At 56.7% G+C, this 17,566-nt stretch overlaps 1 protein-coding gene across 5 annotated transcripts; it reads left to right on the forward strand.

Annotated features, from left to right (window-relative positions):
- The first annotated feature begins 26 nt into the window (after positions 1 to 26).
- On the forward strand, positions 27 to 17,482 carry KLHDC3 (kelch domain containing 3). 5 transcript variants are annotated; one of them, XM_040553685.1, is made up of 12 exons: positions 27 to 181; positions 4,103 to 4,253; positions 4,896 to 5,148; positions 7,507 to 7,683; positions 9,935 to 10,050; positions 11,389 to 11,460; positions 11,675 to 11,888; positions 12,156 to 12,242; positions 13,375 to 13,483; positions 16,505 to 16,578; positions 16,727 to 16,805; positions 16,922 to 17,482. In XM_040553685.1, exons 3-12 carry the CDS (start codon positions 4,995 to 4,997, stop codon positions 16,986 to 16,988), a joined length of 1,149 nt encoding a protein of 382 aa, XP_040409619.1. In that variant the 5' UTR covers positions 27 to 181; positions 4,103 to 4,253; positions 4,896 to 4,994; the 3' UTR covers positions 16,989 to 17,482. The 5 variants fall into 5 exon arrangements, with proteins under 5 accessions (XP_040409619.1, XP_040409624.1, XP_040409622.1 ...); XM_040553690.1 differs by lacking the exon at positions 27 to 181 and adding an exon at positions 649 to 936; XM_040553688.1 differs by lacking the exon at positions 27 to 181 and adding an exon at positions 1,830 to 2,089.
- The last annotated feature ends 84 nt before the right edge of the window (positions 17,483 to 17,566 follow it).

A 17,566-nucleotide genomic window follows, 5' to 3' on the forward strand; every position in this document is an offset into this window, starting at 1 on the left:
CTCCTCCCCCTCCCTCTGCCCCCGGCCGCCCCGCCGCGGGGCACTGTGGGTGTTGTAGTCCCGCGGGGCTCTCCGCGTGCCACCCCGCCGGCGGCGGGGGGGGGGGGGCCGCGGACTACAAGTCCCAGGGCGCGGCGGGGGGACCGGAGCGGGGCCGCCGGAGCCGCCTGCCCGCCGCCAGGTACCGGGCTGGGGGTGGCGGCCGAGCGGGGCCGGGGCGGGACGGGCGGGCCCGGCTGCACCGTGGGGGGGGCGGGCATGGCCCCGGGGGGGGGCGGCGAAGGGCGTCTGTGGCGGGGGCGGTGAGGTGTGAGGGGGGCCAGCAGCCGGCCTCCGGGCCTCCACCGGGCGTTTGGGCCTCCACCGAGCCTCCGGCGGGCATCTGGGCCTCCGCCGTGCTGGGCTGAGGCGGTGGGAGCGAGGCTGAGGCGCGTGGGGAGCGTGGCGGCGGCACGAGGCCGGGTGGTGGCGAGGGGGCGAGGTGGCCTTACAGCCCTCCTACCGGCTCCCCTCGGCTCGGGGCAGCCAGAGGCTGAGGCTGGATCTTGGCAGGAGGGAGGTGGAAGCCTGGGAGGTGAGGAGGGGAGCAGCCGGCTCGGGGATTTGGGCAGGAATCACCTGGAGGGGGTGGCACTGGGAGGAGGTGGCACTGGGAGGAGGTGGCTCTCCTCTCACCAAGAGTAGCCACCGCGGTGAATCCCAGCCCGAGCACCGGGTCTGCGCTCCCCGCCGCCCCGCACGAAGCCTCCGGAGCTGCCGCTGCCGAGCCCCGTGGCTGCCCTGGCACGGGCGCGCTCCCCGCTGCCGAAATGACACGGCGAGCTGCTGAATGTGCAAGCTTGCAGTTTCGCCCTGCCTTAGCATAAATAGGCAAAGCACGGGATAAATGTCAAGCACGAGTGAAGAAAGCGGGCTGTTCTCGTGCTATCTGTAACAGTAAGTTGGAGGTACTTGAAATAGAACAGTCTATATGGACTGCCGCGAGCTGCCTGGGCTATTTTAAGTGTTACTAAACCTTGTGGCCGTCATCTTTTTGGGAGACGGGACCGAGGCAGCCACACGGTAGGGATTTGCTCTGCGGCACAGCTTTACGGGAACGGTAGGCTGCTCTGCTTGGGGTGGTGCTGTAATTCTGGGGTGACAAAGGCAGAGCCTTGGAAAACACAGGGTTTCTCCTCCTTGCTCTGGGAATCGACTGCAGCAAGGCTAATCCGAGCGGCTTTCAGAAATGGCTCTGGGTTTCTTTGTGTGCAGAGGAACGAGGCAGGCCGGTGATCTCTCTTAGCGCAGAGAAGGGGGTCTGAGGATGTGTATTTTTGTCCTGAGGTTGTGGTTTAGCTACGGTACTCAAAGATGGTTAGCAGCTTTCTATCTGGAGCGAAACGTTTTCATAGTTAATTGCAAGGCTTGAAAATAGCGAGACTAAAGCAAATAAAACATCTGAAAAATCTGAGTCTGAAAACCCAGGGTGTTGGTTTTTTGGTTTTTGTCTTTGCTCAAATCACCACAACAGTTTTGGAAGGTGTACCAGCGGAAAATTATTGAATTGTTCTCTGGTGGTCCTGGATGGCCGTGTGCTGTGCTGGTAGACCCTTGTGAGGCATAAGCTGGGCTGGTTGGTTGGTTGGGGCTCGCTGTGCACCTTCAGACAGCAGCACAGCCGGAGATTTGGGAGTGGTCTGTGTAGGAGCTGCCTTCGAAGAACACCTAGCTGCCTTACGCGGGACGACAACCAGGCTGAAACGCCCCGGGTGAGGCACCGCGCTCCCTCTGCCGGGTGCCAGCGCTGAGGAGACGCGAGGGAGGTGTCGAAGGACGTCCGCAGCTATTTCTCAAAGCAGACCCGTGATCTGCCACTCGCGGTCGGGTGTCACGCCCGGCCGTGGTGTTGCTGGAGGCGGCCGTTGTCGCGCCGTGTCCTCGGGAAGCACTGCTGGACTCGTGAGGCTGCGCGGCAGGTGGAGGGCTCCAGGCGCTGCTGCAGGACCGTAGCAGGTTGTTCTGAGACGCTTCTGGTTTTAACCTCCTCGTGCTTAGCGGCACGGGAGCGGCTCGCTGCGCTGCCTGCTTCGTTTCCAGCCCCCGTCAGGTACCTCAGAGGAAGGGCTTTGCGACAGCAGGTGAGGCGTAGCCTGCTTTTTAGAAATGTTCTTGTTCCTGGCAGCTGATGACGGGACCTGCCAGGGTTTCAGCCCAAATTTCTCTGCCTCCTGTGCTTGAGCATAACTCTGGACGGGTTCTGTCAGAGCAGGGGAGCGGGCAGTTCTGAAGGCTGTGTGCCGAGTGTGAAATGCGAAGTGCTGCTGGCTTTTGGGGGGTGCAGTGGGGAGCTGAGGCATCAAGTGGAAGAGCCTGACGGCTTCAACAGAAGCCCTCCTAGAACAGAGCCCCCGTGCGTCCGTTGTGGTGGGCACGCTCGTGCCTTGCTGACACTCTCCTGGCTATGCCTGGGGGTAAGGGGTGGCCGGGGCTCCCTGAGAGGGTGCGTGGTGAGTTAACAGCAGCTTCCTTGGGTTTGCTCAGTCCAGAAGAATCTCTTCTCTCGCCCTACAGGAAACCTGTGCTTATTTCGGTGGCGCTGGGTGGTCTCCCTACAGGTCCAGTGTGGGGTTCCTGTGGGCTCTGGGGCACGGGTCCAGCCGGGTCAGAGCTTCAGGTGGCTTCTGGTGCAAGAGCAGAGGGGCTGCGAAGGCTGTTTTGGGGAGATGCAGCCCCGAGCAGAGCGGGTTGGGGTTAGGGGAGAAGGCACCTACACTTAGCTCGCTATCTGCGAGGATCCATCGCAGCCCTCTGCCTCCCCCCAGCCCTTGGCATCGCTTCTGTGACTGCAGAGATTCGGGGCGTGAGGCGGGTTAAGCCTCCTCGTGCCACAAAGGAACGTGCCCATCCAGGGCAAAGGGGATGTTCGTGAAGCCCAGCCGCGGATTTAGGTGCCGTCCTGCCAGCCGCCGCCCCTGGGCGCGTGTCAGCTGCTGTCGGGGATGATCTCTGGAAAAACTTTTCGCCTAAGCCGGGCCTTGAGCAATCGTAATGGTAGGAAGCGGCGCTGCAACGCCTGCCGCAGCGTCAACCTTGCATCCCGCGGTGTAGCCGGGGCCGTGGCGCTCAGCTGAGCAGATTAACTTCTTAGGATGCATCCCCTTCGTTTCCTGTCTTCCCGTGACTAATCCGAGTGGTGAAACCGCGCGGGCAGGGCAGCCGGCTCCCGGCGGCCACGCAGCAAGCGGCAGGTCTGCTCCCAGAGGACCCGAGAGGTGACAAGGTGACACGTGTCCTCCCCTCCTTCCTGGGCCTTCTGAAGAGCGCTGGCAGTATTGACACGGCCTCTCAAGTCCCCTTGAGCTACTTCAGGAGCCTCTTACGGAGTCACTTATCCCAGGGGTGGCTTTGAGGAGAACAACCGCTGGTTGGGTTCAGTGGTGACTCCCGGTCGAGGAGAATAAATAAAACAGATAGGGGAAGCCTTCGGGAGAGCCTAAAAGGTGACTTCGGTGGTCTCCATGGAAACTCTCTGTTCTGCAGCTTTGTGGAGGACTCGTACCAGAGCTGCTGCCTGGCTTGAAGGAGGAAAAAAATAGTAATTAAAAGGTGGGCGCTGTAAGGGAAAAGCGGCTCTGCGGGAGGGACGCCTCGGCTCGTCTGTGCCGCGCAGGACTGCGGGGAGCTCTCTGCTCAGACTTGGCCCCTGTCCACTCGCCACAACTTTATCTCTGACTCCTTCCCCAGCCCTGAGGAGCTGGAGATAAGGCAGGAGCGTGCTGCTGGGCTGTACGGGTGCCTGGGCGGAGAGCTGCGGCCCTGCTTGTCTGCGGGGCCGGGGGCCGCCTGGCTGCGCTCCACATGGCGCACCAGCTGCTCTTCAGCTCCTTCGGGAGGAGAGCTCTCCCTGTGAAAAGTTAGCGCTTTCCAAAAAAAGGGGCTGAGAAAATGTGTAGGAATTTTAGTCATCGTTCTGAGGCGTCCGCGCACTGCTTCGCGTTCGGCAAATGCTAAAATTGGGCGTGGGGGGAGCGCGCTAAGGAGCGAGGAGCGAGCAATTAAAGAGGGAATTTTCTTTGGGCTGCCTGCAACGCTGACTTCTCCTCTAATGGCTGTTTTTCAGCTGGGGGAAAGCTGCTGACCAATTGGACCTCTTTCTTCAGAAGTGCCTGGGCAGGACCGCGCTCCAGATCCCTTAGATCCAAAGGGGAACCTCCGCAAAGCTCAGCGACGGTGACTTCTGTGCGAGCTGATCTCAGCCATCTGTCTGAAGTGTGAGTTAATACATTGCAAAGCGTGCATGGCTGTGCCTGAATTTACTGTGGGAGAGAAGGGACTCATCCTGATCCTGAGTGGAGAGTCAGATCAGAGAGTCTGAATGCAAATGTAGTGCACCCTCATATCAGGGACTCTTGCTTTGGGGGGGAAGCTGTTCTTTTGGGTTTTTTTGCTTCTCTGCCTTTTTTCTTTGCCTTTTTTCTTCCTCTGGCATTCTCACAACTGATCCGAAGAGCGCACCCTCTTCCCTCTGGCCCTGTTCTTTTCACCTTCACAGTTGGCTCTCCCCGCGTGTCTTCATTCATGCGGACAAATTGTTCTGGCATGTACATGATGTGTGCATGGCGAGGGCATGGCCGGGCGCACAGCACTCGGCTGCCTTCACAAAAACTGCTCGGCTTGAGCCGCCCTACGTTGTTTTTTTGGTGTGAGGACATCTCTGCTTGCTCTTCCTCGCCTCGCTCAGGTTACAGTACCCGCTCTGCCTCTCCTTCCCAAGCGGAGAGGGCAAAGCTGTCTTCAGCTGGAGGGCAGATGAGCGAGGACGCAGCAATGTGACCTTCATAGCTGGCCTTCAAGGAAGGCAGGAAAGCCCGCGAGATGGATCGTGTTATTTTAGCATTGTGTCTTTGTTACAGAGCCAGGTGACGCCTGCGGCGCATGGCGGTGGCCCGGGAAGCATGAGGCCGTGGCGCTGGGGGCCCTGAGGACGGCCTGGCTGGCGGGGACGGGGAGGAATGTTACGGTGGGCAGTGCACCTGGAAGGCGGGCCGCGCAGGGTGAACCACGCGGCCGTGGCCGTCGGCCACAAGGTGTATTCCTTCGGCGGGTATTGCTCCGGAGAAGACTATGAGACTCTGCGGCAGATCGACGTCCACGTTTTTAATGCAGGTAAACGCGTCCCTCTGGCAGGGCAAAGGAGCAGCGTGCTCGGTTACTGGTTTCATTACGTGCTCTGTTACGCGCTGCCTGATTCTAATTCCCAAAAAAGCTGTCTGTGTAGATGGGAGCCTCTTCCCTCGTGCAGCTCTGTGTTTTCAGCTTCAGGGGCAGGGCGCAGCAGGGCTGTAGTTCAGCAGGCTGCTAGGACAAGAGCTTACCAGAAGTAACCATATAGCCATATAGTTCTGTCCTTGTTCTCTGTGAACACTAACTCAGGAAAGTGCAAAGAGGTGCCGTTTAGCTGGTGTCCCCCATCCAGTTTCCAGTTTTCAGCCACCCCTGGCATGTACAGGGCAGGGTGGACTCGGCGCACAGAGCAGAGTCTCTGGGTTTAGGCTCCCGAGCCGGTTCCCTGTGGGACAGCTGAGTGCCACCACCAGCGCCGTGGAGTCAGCAGGGATGTGTGGCTAGGGTGGAGGCATTCCCGTTTTGGCAACAGCTAGCTGGTAGATATCCAGGCTCGCAGTGTGGCTTAGCAAAGCAACCGGAGCTGGAGTCATTCTTGTAGGGTAGCCAGTATGTGTCAGGAGGCTGAATCGGAGCCACGGCTGTGCTGGGAGAGGCTGCGTTTCTTCATTCGGTGCTCTTTGAACTGAACAGATTACTGAGCTGGTCCATAAAGCGCCTCCCTATAATTAGGCTGAAAAATTGCACTGATGCTTGGATGGGTTCGGCTGAGCAGAGGCAAGCAGGGAACCAACGGCTCGTCCTTTGCAGAGGGGACAGCACGCTGAGCTCTCCTAAGGTGCAGGTGATGTGCAGATCAAACCGCTTTGTCTGCGAGGCACAGCGAGTTCACTGCTCTAAACCTGACCTGGGAGAAGACAGCAGCTCACGGGGTGGTGGATGAAACGTGTGGTTACGTGGGGTCGTTGAGGTGGTCTGCTCGCGGTGCAGAGGGCAGCTCAGGACCTCGTGAACGAGGGCATTCCTCTCTATTTAGAGACACTGGCCTCTCGTCGTCCAGTTGGACGCTGTAGCTTGTAAAACGTGCCGGCAGAGCGCTGCTCTTGTGGTGCGTAATTACCGTGCCCAAAGGAATGCTCCTGCCTTGTCCTCCTGTCTGACCACTCCCAGGTGTTAAAGGGTCAAGAAGCTACGGCTGCTGCTTGGGAGGTGCCGCTGGCTTCCCAAGCCCTTGCACTGTCAGGTTTCGGTGCTAAAGCCGAGGTTCTGAGTCCTGAATGATGTCTTGCAGTGATCTGAAGGGGAAGAACGCCAGTGTCCTGCCTAGCTGGACTTTTTAACATTAGCTGTGCTTCCTCAGTGCCCTTCCTGCCTCTGAGGTGGACGCTCACCTTTTAAGAAGCCTGATCCTTTCCCTTTTGCTGCCCTGGTATTTCAGGGGATGGCTCTCTTCCCCTCGCCACAGTAACACACCTAGCTGGTCTTTGCTATGTTACCTCCACGTGGCAAACAAAATTGGAGGGAGGGTGTCTGGACGCTGTTATGTAATGGCCATGCAATGCTCGCGGTGCCTCCTGCACTGTCATTAGGCCCTGTAATACATATTGACTGCTCTGACTACTAGTGAACGTGACGTGCAGGCTCCCAGGAAGGAGAACCTGTAATCACAAGGAGCTCCCATTTGTACCCCAAGGTTAGCAGAAGGAACTGGAGAATGGGTGGGGGTAAAAGAGACACAGCTGTCGGGTCTAAAGTTCTTACTTATTTTTTTTTTTTTAAAGACAAACAAACCATTGTTCCTACAAAGCTGCCGTGTCGTTTTATTTAGAATGTGCTCCCACAAGTCCAAATGCTGTCTTGAGGTGTCTTGCCTTGCCTGTTGCTGCAGTGAATTATTCCTGTGCTGCCCGTTTCTTCAGCGTTTTGAGTCTCTTCTTCAAAAATGTCACTAGTCTGAAGTAGCGTCTGCATTCATTATCACCTCCCTCCTTTTCTTTCCCGTTTTGGTAGGGTGTGTGTGGTGGTTTTGTGTGGGGGTGGTGTTTGTACCTTCACTCATGGTCTAGGATGAAGGAGAGTGGAAATATCGTGAGTGTGGCTGATGCAGAACCAAAGCTATTTCTGTCCAGAGTCCTCCAGTCCTCTGTGCTTCCTGTAGTTCTCTCCTGAACAGGGGCCCTGTGGAAAGCTGTGCTTCCATATTTCTTAGCTACCTACTATTCAGGGTCAGGCACAGCTCTGTCTTGCTTACCAGACTGCTTCTGCACCGTATTGTGGCGAGGGGAAAAGAAATAATCGGGCTTTCTGCTTTCACAAATGCTTACTTGTCCAGGCTGGGTAGACTGGTGAGCACGCGTAGCGGGCTTAACATCTGACACAGGCTCAAACTTGTACTTTCAGTGTCTCTGCGCTGGATCAAGCTGCCTCCAGTGTGGACAAACAGCCGAGACCAAGTGAGAGAGGTGCCCTACATGAGGTATGGGCACTCGGCGGTGCTCATAGACGACACCGTCTACATCTGGGGTGGTCGCAACGACACGGAAGGAGCCTGCAACGTGCTCTATGCCTTCGATGTCAGTAAGTTCCAGCTTCTTGCTCTTCCTTGTCACAACTGCTCTCGATGAGACCTTTTCCCTGACCCTCCGTGTTGCTCCACAGCTTGTTTCCCTGTCCCTTGGTCTCTCCACAAAGTGGTAGTCGTGGCCAATTGGGCAGATGGGGAACTGGTGCTGCTGGATGGTTCAGCGGGTTTGGAAGGGGAAGGGGGTGCCCAGTGTGTCTGCGTAGTTGACTCTCTGTAAAAGCCTTTGAATAGAGATTACTGAAATTTTCTAAAAATCGGATGGTTTTACATTTTTCTATCAGCTTTGTGTGCTCTCTCTGATTGTAACTACAACTGAAGCACCGTCTATGTGCGGCTGAAGGTTGCAGCGAGAAGGGGATAGAGCTCTCAGGGACTGTGATGTCTCTCCAGAGTGGTCATTCTTTCTAGAAGTATGAGGCAGAGTGAGGAATACAATGCACAAGTAGCCAAGGACAGGATGGAACAATAAGGGCAGGCATGAGCCAAGTTAGATAAGCCTGAAAGATAAACTCCTTGAGACTTCCAGTCGGTTTCTTCCTTGTGCTGCTGGAACACCTGGGAAGAACAGGAGCCAGCAGGAAGTGGGTGGATGGGAATGCCAGGAAAAGAGCAGGGTACACCTGGATTCCGGGGGCAAGTCCACGTAAATGCTGACCACTAACTGGCTTGCTGGCCTTGCTGTGAAACTGCTTCCTCTGGTGCTCGGTCATGAATTCCTTTCATTACCAGGAGATGTTCTGAAGCTTGAAGCTGCTCTCTGGGTGCAGGGTTTCTCCCTTCCCCTGACACATGTAGCTGAGAAGCCACCAGCAAATTGCTGTGTACACAGAAGCCTTGCAGTGGGAGCTGCCTGGCGTCCCCGCCAACTCCAGCACTTCAGCATTAAGTGAAAATTAACTGAGAAGGCCAAACGTAAGGGAGCCCACCGCAGCTGTCTGTACACACTGTGCCCGTCCCCTGCCAATCCTGGAAAGTGCGGCTGGCAGCCCTCCGGCTGTGGCGTCAGCCCCATTGTATCAGTCACGTCAGGCTGCACAAAGCCCTGGCCGAGTGCAGCTTTGTCCTCTGGGGCTGGAGGCACCGATGCGGTCGCGAGTTGAGGCCTCTTCCCTCTCTAATCTGACACGTTACGCTCGGGCAAGCTCTCGCTGCTGCCGTGTGACTGGGCTTGGAAGCGGCCCCGCCAAGGAAGGGAACTCGATAGCTGTCGCAGCTTTCTCACTAGCTGGCTGCCCAGGGATTTTGTTGACCTTGCAAGCCCCTTTGTGTGGTTCCAGCTGGAGCCTAGGTGGACGGCTGTGGCCGCGGGCCAGGCTCTGAGAAGTTATCCTCACGAAGAATGTTGCTTTGGCTCCAATTTTACCGCTTCCTGAAATAAGCACTGCTGTTGGCAGCTCGGAGCAGTCGGGGAGGGCGGGGGGGAACGTCTCCTGCTGCCTCGAGGCTTATCTGTGCCTCTCTGTGGGCTCGTGGGACAGGTGCCTGTTTATGCTTGGCAGGGAGCTGCTGGCTTAGTTCCATGCTGCCCTGCATGGAGAACAGCTCTGGCTGGATTTAAAGTCCTCTTCGAATTCAAGCCAATCCCTGGAGCGTGTGGGCTGCCTCTGGCTGGTGTAGACACACGGGGAGCAGTGCTGAAGGAACCACGGAGGGTGGAGGGCAGGGAAGGCTCCCCTTGGAGAGGGGGTGAGAAGATGACAAGAGGAGCGGATAAGATAGGGAGAGCTGCGCTGTAGAGGTGAGGATGTGCACAGTAGCTCTGTTGACATGGTGAGCCTGTGGTTCAGTGGCTTCTGGCTGGGTTTTGGAGCACTGTTTTTTCTCGGTTAGACGGCATCCCCAAGCGGTGAGGTCACTAGGGCCGCTTAGCATCGTTGCTTCACTGTAATTGAAACTGTAAATGCAGAGCTGATTAATGACTCACAAGTAGGCTTTGCAAGAGATTGAGTCCAAATAACATTGCTCAAGCAGCGCTGTACTAATCACATGCAAAACTCGAGCTGTTTGTCAGGCTGGGCAGTGTCAGCAGCCGTGCCCAGGAGCCAAGGACCTCTGTCTCTGTGCCCGTCTGGAGGCTCAGGCAGGTAGCCGTGCCTGGAGAAGCCTGCGGTCTCCCTGGGGGAGAAGGTGCTGTGTATGAAAGAGAGAAGGATTTCTGCCTCAGAAATGAGGAACGGTTGCAAAAGGCTATCCCATCCCCACATCTTCCGTGTTTTCTTAGCGTCGTCCCCTGTTTCGTTTCAGACACGCACAAGTGGTTCACGCCAAAGGTGTCTGGAATGGTCCCAGGAGCGAGAGATGGGCACTCAGCTTGTGTCCTGGCAAAGAGCATGTTTATCTTCGGAGGCTACGAACAGCTGGTGAGTAGTCTCTGAAAGAGCTATTTGGCCATCCCTTGGGAAAGAGGGTATTCCTGCCCAGTAGAAGCAGGATACAGGGGCGTTTTGTATTCACAGTTGGTTTCATTTTATAACTCGGCAAAGTCACGGCATTAATTATCCAGGTTAGGCTCATGATGTTTCAGAGAAGACGGTTGGCAAAGTCGGTCTACAAAAACAGTGGCTTTTAAATATTGTTTTTTCACAAAACATACCGAGTTAAAATTTCAATATTTTCTGGTGTATTTCTCCAACACTCCGATGGTATTAGATAAATGTATAATATTTATGATAAATACAATATATATTTATTTTAAATTAGCTGAGAAGTGCACCAGAAAAATCACTTTCAAACCTGCAGTGTTGCTGTGAGGCTTTGTCCCAAGCTGGTGCATGTTCCGTGTGTTCCCTACCTCTTCTCGTACCTCACTGAGCCCCTCCAGCAAACACTTGCTCGTCCTCTCGTGTAAGAATACCTTGAGACAAAGGTCATCCTGCACTAGCTGCCAGTGTGCTTAGCACCCCTTTAAGCAAATCCTTATGCGCTGATCTTAGGAGGGTAAGTATCACTTCAGACTATCGCCAGACTCCAGAAAAGCTGTGCAAAGTCACAGCTCTTTATTTGGAAGAGAGCTGGGACTCTGTTAAGGCAGTCCCTTGGTTTTTCCTCCCGTTTTCCAAGTACTGTAGCATGCTAAATGCATGGTCTTGGTTGAAGCAGCCGCATTACAAATGTGACTTGCTTTTAACCAAGGCCAAACAAGCCCCTATCTGTCTTGCAGCTATCTCCCCTGCCTGGAGGAGCAGAAGTCTGTGCCGTTTGTGTGAATGTAGGCTCTCGCAGGCTGCGTGGGGTCTTGGTGGAATCCTCAGGCCCCTGAGTGTATTTACTCTTGGATGTTCAGCTTCCTAAAAGTAATCTTAACTCCTGCCTTTCCTTGTGTGTCCGTAGCAAAGCCAGCTTCTCTTTCCTGTTAGAGCCACCTTCTTTTGTTATGGTGTGAAGTAGAGGCAGGGTGCTGCTCTGCCTGTATCTACTGTGTGTAGGACAGTCGTGGTGGTAGGAACCGGGGACCGAATAAACGGGAAGGCTGCAGGGAGAGAAGGGGCAGCTTTAAGAAGAGGTGGGCTTTGCCTCCCTCTTGTTAAGTGGTTATGTATGCTGTTTACCCTGCTGTTTTGGAGCAAGCGCCACATCTCCTAGGAAGTGGTGACTCCAAAGGGATGCTCTGGGTCTCTACGACAGCGTCCTTTCGCGGAGGGCCAGTGTGACCAGGCTTCTTAGCCCCTTTGTGACCGGGCTGCCCTGCTGTCTTCCAGGCCGACTGCTTTTCAAATGACATCCATAAATTGGACACCACGAACATGATGTGGACCTTAATCTCTGCCAAGGTCAGTCTCTGTTTTTCACTCTGTCTTGGGGACAAAGTCTCGTCTCCGCTATTCCCTGAGGTAGCTGCCTGCACATGCCTCGCAGCTCCTGTCTGGTGTGGCAGGAGGGGAAGTTCTCCAGGAGGAGGCAGCCACCCCAGCTTCCCTGTCAAGATGTCATCTCCCTGGGTAATCTGCATTGTTCCTCTTGCTCTGCTTTAACCTGTCCCTGCAGGGTACACCAGCTCGCTGGAGAGACTTCCATTCAGCCACCATCATTGGAACAAAGATGTACGTGTTTGGGGGCAGAGCGGATCGTTTTGGGCCATTTCACTCCAACAACGAGATCTACTGTAACCGCATTAAAGTGTTCGATACAGAAACAAACTCCTGGCTGGATTCCCCTCCAACCCCGGTGCTTCCTGAAGGCCGACGGAGCCATTCGGCATGTGAGTGTGGGTCTGCTGAGAGAGGAGGACGGTGGGGAGGAATTCCTGCCCCCAGCAGAAGGGGTCTCTGGTTCACTGGGCAGAGATGTGGGATAGCAAGGGCTACACGGAGCCTGGCTTCTGTGGAAAGCTGCTGCCAGCAGCAAAGCCTTGCGTGCAGCCCTGCACGTGAAGGTGGTATTAATCAGAGCAGATAACTAGCACCGCTTTGCTGTGCTTGATGTTGGGACAGGACGGCATGCTGACGTCTGTGCTTACTCCCCACAGTCAGCTACAATGGGGAGCTGTATGTCTTTGGTGGCTACAACGCACGCCTGAACAGACACTTCCACGATCTCTGGAAATTCAATCCAGGTATTTATGCTTTTAACTCGTTGCAGTGATGGTGCTCAAGGCCCTCAGGTGTGTGAGTGCTCAGATGAATGTTTGCTCCGGGGTCTGGGAGCCTGTTTGGGGGAAATAGCTCTTCTGACAGTGCTGACAGAAACTTGCCGCTGTGCTTGGCACCCCTGTTCCTCCTCAGACCACCTCCAAATCTCAGTTAGAAAGAGGAAAAGGAAGAATTGCTGAAAGATGTGCCTACTCAAAAGGGGGTTGGCAAAATTTTGTCTCGTTCTTTAGATATGCAGAACTGTTGGCAGAAAAGAAGGTGTGGGGTTAGAGAGGCTGTAGCTGGGGAAACCACTCACGTTGACCTGCAGCATCACCATGGCACACTCTCTTGGTACCCGGTCACCTTGGTGGTTCTTCACCTGGTAGCCCAAGTATCAGTCAACTGTGAGCTGTTTTGGGGTCTTCCATTTGTTTTCTAATTGTTTTGCACAGGAAAGCCTTATATAAAAATGTTACCTGCGAGCAGCCAACTTGCTGTTCCCCCAGCCAATTTAGGAGCTAGTGTGAGAGCTTGTGAAGGTTTTTAGGTTCCATGCATTAGTGAACAATCACCCCCAGCATCCTCACCGTAGAGAGCAGCAGGGACAAAAGCTGCCGTCTTCTGGTTCAGTTCCTGTGCTCCCACAGCCAGCTCGGTGAGGATGCTCTGCATTCTCAGTGGCTGCCAAGAGATGGAGCTGGTTCCTGGGTCTCCCTCCAGATCTGGCACGCACTGGAGTCCTTGGGAAGGGAGCCTGGCTGCTCCTGCCGCTCCCTGTGGTGTCTGACCCGCTGCTTTTGGCAGCTCAGGGGCCTGGGCTTTGTAAGCAAAAGGCCTGGGCTTGCTGCAGTGACTGAAGGGCAGAACCTGCAGCTCCCCTTCCAGCAGGCAGAGCTTCAGCAACCCTGTGCCCTAAGCAGCCTGATGGAAGCGCATCATTCTGACTCCAGCAGAAAGAGGAGGTGGACAGGGAGGGCAGATGTTAGCTACTTGGTGTCTGTGGGGGCCTCTTTTTTGCTGTGGTCTGTTTAAACCCATAACCTGCTTATACCCGGGTCTTGGCCAGGCTTTTCTGACAAGCTGGTGCACTCTCACCCTCGTCCTTCCCCTTAGTTTCCCTTTCCTGGAGGAAGATCGAGCCCAAGGGGAAAGGCCCATGTCCTCGACGCCGGCAGTGCTGCTGCAGAGTGGGAGACAAGATCATTCTCTTTGGCGGCACCAGGTGAGCTCTGTGGGGTCCGTGGGGTGGCTTTGTGGGAGGGTTTTCCATTCTCTTCAGTAGTTTCCCTCCGTGCTCTGCCCCCTGCCGTAGTCAGATTCACTTCAGAGCCACGTGGCAACTTTCCATGCAAGCGTGACAGATTATCTAGATCAGGGCTCCTCTGGAAAAGACAAGGGGGAGACTGAAGACGTCGTGTTGGCCTGTAAAGCACCTGGTGACAAGCCCTGTTCGACACCCAAGACCAGTAGCCCGGTCTGCTGCGCTGACGCAGACTTCAAACAGATTTATCCTTCGTTACATGCTGTCCTGCTTCTCCTTCTTATTTCTTTCCTTGGCAAGAGGGGTGTCTGCCAGGCTGCAGAGGAATGTCAGCTCAGCTGGGAGCTGTCTGAGGAGCCCTCCACACAAGGCAGCATTCCCTTCCGTGCCAGTGTTCCTTAGCAAAGTTTCCATTCGCAAAGGGGACCCGGTGTTGAGGATTTAGCTGTCAAACACTGGAAGCGATGCTGTCAGGAGGCAGGGCAGCTGGATGTGGCCAAGAGCCTTAACAGCTGCTAACAGAAAGGAAGTGGCCCATCACCAGGACGTGCTCTGTGCTGCCTGGAATGACAGACGGCAGCTCTGGAGCACAGGCCCGTTTGCCAGTATCTACCTTGCACAGGCACCTGAAATGCTTTCAGCCCTCCCAATGCTTTGGAAAGCTTTCTCTGGGACCCTGGCAGCAGCTTTTTGGGGATGCTTCTGAAGACAGGTTGGAGACAGAGGACGAGGCAGAGTAGGTCCAGCTCAGAAGTGAAGGGCCTTCAGCCCCAGGAGAGCTTTTGGGGTGGGAGGTTTAGCAGTAGGATGGATGTGAGGGAGCGTTCAATGCATGGAGGTACTCAGAGGAGCTGAGTTTATCCAGGCTCCTCAGCAGATACTGGAGCTGCTCGGTGCAGTGGAAGGCTTGCAGGGGCTCGATGGCAGGTCTGGATGCTCGCTGCTGCTGCAGCCTTTGGTCGGTGGCACGGATTTGTGTTAGGGCAGCAGCTGAACTGGTGTTAAACCCAGGCTCTCCTAACAGACGCTGGCAAACCGCAGTGAACGTGACACCAGCTTTTCAGAGCTCAGTCCGCCTCTGCCAGGCAGCACGGCAGAGCTTGTCTTTTCCACGGGGTGACTTCGCTGTTCGACTTGTTCTTCGAGCCGGGCTCGGTCCTGACGCAGGCTGGTTCACCGCGCCGTCCCGGGGCAGGAAGAGCTGCTGGTGGCAGGAATGCAGCCGGCCCGGACCTGGGGAGGGGGACAGGCTGCGGTGGGGGCTGTGCTGGCTTCCTGTAATGGTTATCAGGTGTGTCCTGGAGCCGCCTGGCGAGATAAGAAGTTTTCCAGGAAGTCGTCGTAAACGGAGAACTCCCTGCGGTCTGCCTCCTGACCTGCGCTCCCCTGCCGGGGCAGGGGAGGGGGAGAACACAACACGGCGCAGGGACGGGGTGCGGGGGATTCGCCTTGCAGGGTGAGCCGGCGTGCATGGCTTGCAGGCAGCAGCAGCGCCAGGGCACGGACGGGCAAAACCCCTTTGTGTCCTGCCTCTCCTGGGGGGATTCCTGTGCCCTGGAGCCTGTTCTAGAGGCGCTTCTGCAGGTGCCCGCTCCTGCAGCGTCCAAATGCTTCACTTCTTTTTGCAGTTCTGCCGAGAGCTCAGTCTCTTTGCCCCCGTCTGTGGTCTCTCGCTGATCAGCAGCACTCCTGTTGTTAGCGTCCGGTTTAAGTGACCAGGCACGTCCCACTGACCGCAAGGGACAACGAAGGGGAGATGGAGTGCTGTAAATCAGAGGTTAGCTGAACAGCTTCCGATCCAGGCTCGCCTTGGGGATGTGTTTTCCTGACAAGGCTTAGGAAGGCCTGGCTTTCTAAGGGAGGATGAGCAGTTTTGCTGGGCTCTGGCTGTTGCCTCGCAGCCCGCTGTCTGGGAGCTGCAGCTCTCCTGGTCTTGAACTCCAGGCTTTACCCAGCCGCTTGCAGCTGGGCGATAAAACCGCAGACACGCTGCCTGCTGGCTTCTCCTTTGGAAGATAAGGGATGCCCCAGGTTTTCCTGTGACGTGGATGTGAGATTAGATTGCGGTGCGGCGAACATACGGGGTGGTATTAAGGGGGCTTTTGCCTGTATCCAGGCAGATGGGACCCGTCAGCAACAGGTCTTCTCTGCCAGCACTGAGCTGTGCCCCGGAGCCTGTGGGGGGAGATGAGGACTGGGGGAGCAGGTGCTGCCTCACCTCCCAGGGCAATGCGAGGCTTAGCGGCTCGTAGGTGGGCAGCGAGTGGCAGGGGGGTGAGGAGTCACTGCACGAGGCTCCAGCCAAGCAGGGAGGATGTGCTAAACCCCCTTGTGGCAACCCAAAGCGGGACTTAAAACACCTTTCCTTTCTTTCAAGTTCTCCAAACCACCGTCAGCCGTGGGAGCGCTTTCCCACAGGCTGGCCCATGTGCTGGGGCACGCAGCGACCCATCCTTCAAGTGGCTTCGGCAGCGAGAGCAAAGCAGTGCTGCCTGCAGCGTGGGGCTCCTTCCCTTTCAGTGCTTCTCTGGTTGCAGGAGGTTTGGATGGCCACTAGCTATGACCATCACCGTCTCTGGAGACAGGGCACAGCTCCTGTACCCTGTAGCCACGCAGTACAGCTAGAGAGCCTCCCGAAAAGTCCTCTCGGGTCTGCAGCTTGATCTTGCCCACCCCGCCGGGGGTGCCAGCACTGCTCTTGGACTTTGCACTGTGCCATTGAGCGGTGTCTGAATCCTCCTAGGTCGGATGGCAGTCCCTTGTGATGTTCTCCTGGTTTGATCTGTATGCGATTAGGTGACGCGGCATCGCTGTGACCTGGTTTGCCGGGGCTGCTGGGTTGTTGGAAAGCAGTTTGGGAGGTACTGGGAGAAGGAGGATTGTGAAACCAGCCAGGAGCTGGTCAGGGTGCGGGGAGCACAAAGAACAACCGCTGCAGGAGCGTTTTGGCACCGACTGACGAGCTGTGCTTGGGTCCCGCAGCCCGTCTCCGGAGGAGGGCATGGGTGACGAATTCGACCTGATGGATCACTCGGACCTCTACATCCTCGACTTCAGTACGTGAGCGCTCCCCGCCCGCACGGCTCGTGCCTCTCTCGCCACCGGGTGCCTCGCTGCGAAGCACCGCTCGCCGTGGCGTTTTGTGCCCCACGCCCCGGTCCCCGCAGGCGAGGAGTGCTGTGGCTAACCGCCCTCTTTCCGCAGGCCCCAGCCTGAAGACGCTGTGTAAGCTGGCAGTGATTCAGTACAGCCTGGACCAGTCCTGCCTTCCCCACGACATCAGGTACTGCACGCCTTGCTGCGAGGCCACCCGTGGGTGCGCTCTTTGCCTCGGGGCGCTCCAGCCCTGGGCGCTGCGCTCGTGCTTCCCTTCAGTGTGCCCCCGTTGGTGTGTTGCAGATGGGAGCTCTCGGCCATGACGACGAACAGCACCATCAGCCGCCCCATCGTCTCCTCGCAGGGCTGATGCCGGCTCACCCCTCCATCACCCTGCTCTCACTCCTCCACACACCGACCTCTTGCTCCACTGCCTGCATGAATTTTTAGCCCTTTCAAGCAAGGAACGTATGTGAGCTCCGTTTGTCTCGCCCTAGCCAGGCCTCCCTCTGCCCTCGTCACGCACAGGGCAGCGCGGGTGTGCGGGCAGGGCAGGCTGCCAGGGAAGGAATCTGCTCGCCCCAGCTGCGCGACTGTGAGCCCCCGTCCTCGCCTCTGGCTCGCCTGGAGAGCTGCAGCCGTGCTGGCCTGGTCCCCTGCCAGCGAGGGCCCGAATCGACTCCTGCCACCAGCCCCAGGCCACGAACTGTGCCCCTGCTGCCTCACCAGCGCGGGGACCTCCACGCCTGCACCCGTCGGCGCCGCCCTGCCTCCGGCCTGCTGGGCCCCGTGCCTGCCGTGGGGGCCTGGCTCCCCTTGTGAAAAAACAGCGCCCGGGGGCGGTTTTATAAACACTGAGGCAGAGGTGGCTTTCTGCTGCTCTGTGTGTCCGAGCCGGGGGCAGCCCTGCTGGGAGGGAGAGGGTGCGGGAGGGGAAGGCTGGGCCTC

This window comes from Cygnus olor, chromosome 3, assembly GCF_009769625.2.
Source record: "Cygnus olor isolate bCygOlo1 chromosome 3, bCygOlo1.pri.v2, whole genome shotgun sequence".
NCBI lineage: Eukaryota > Metazoa > Chordata > Aves > Anseriformes > Anatidae > Cygnus > Cygnus olor.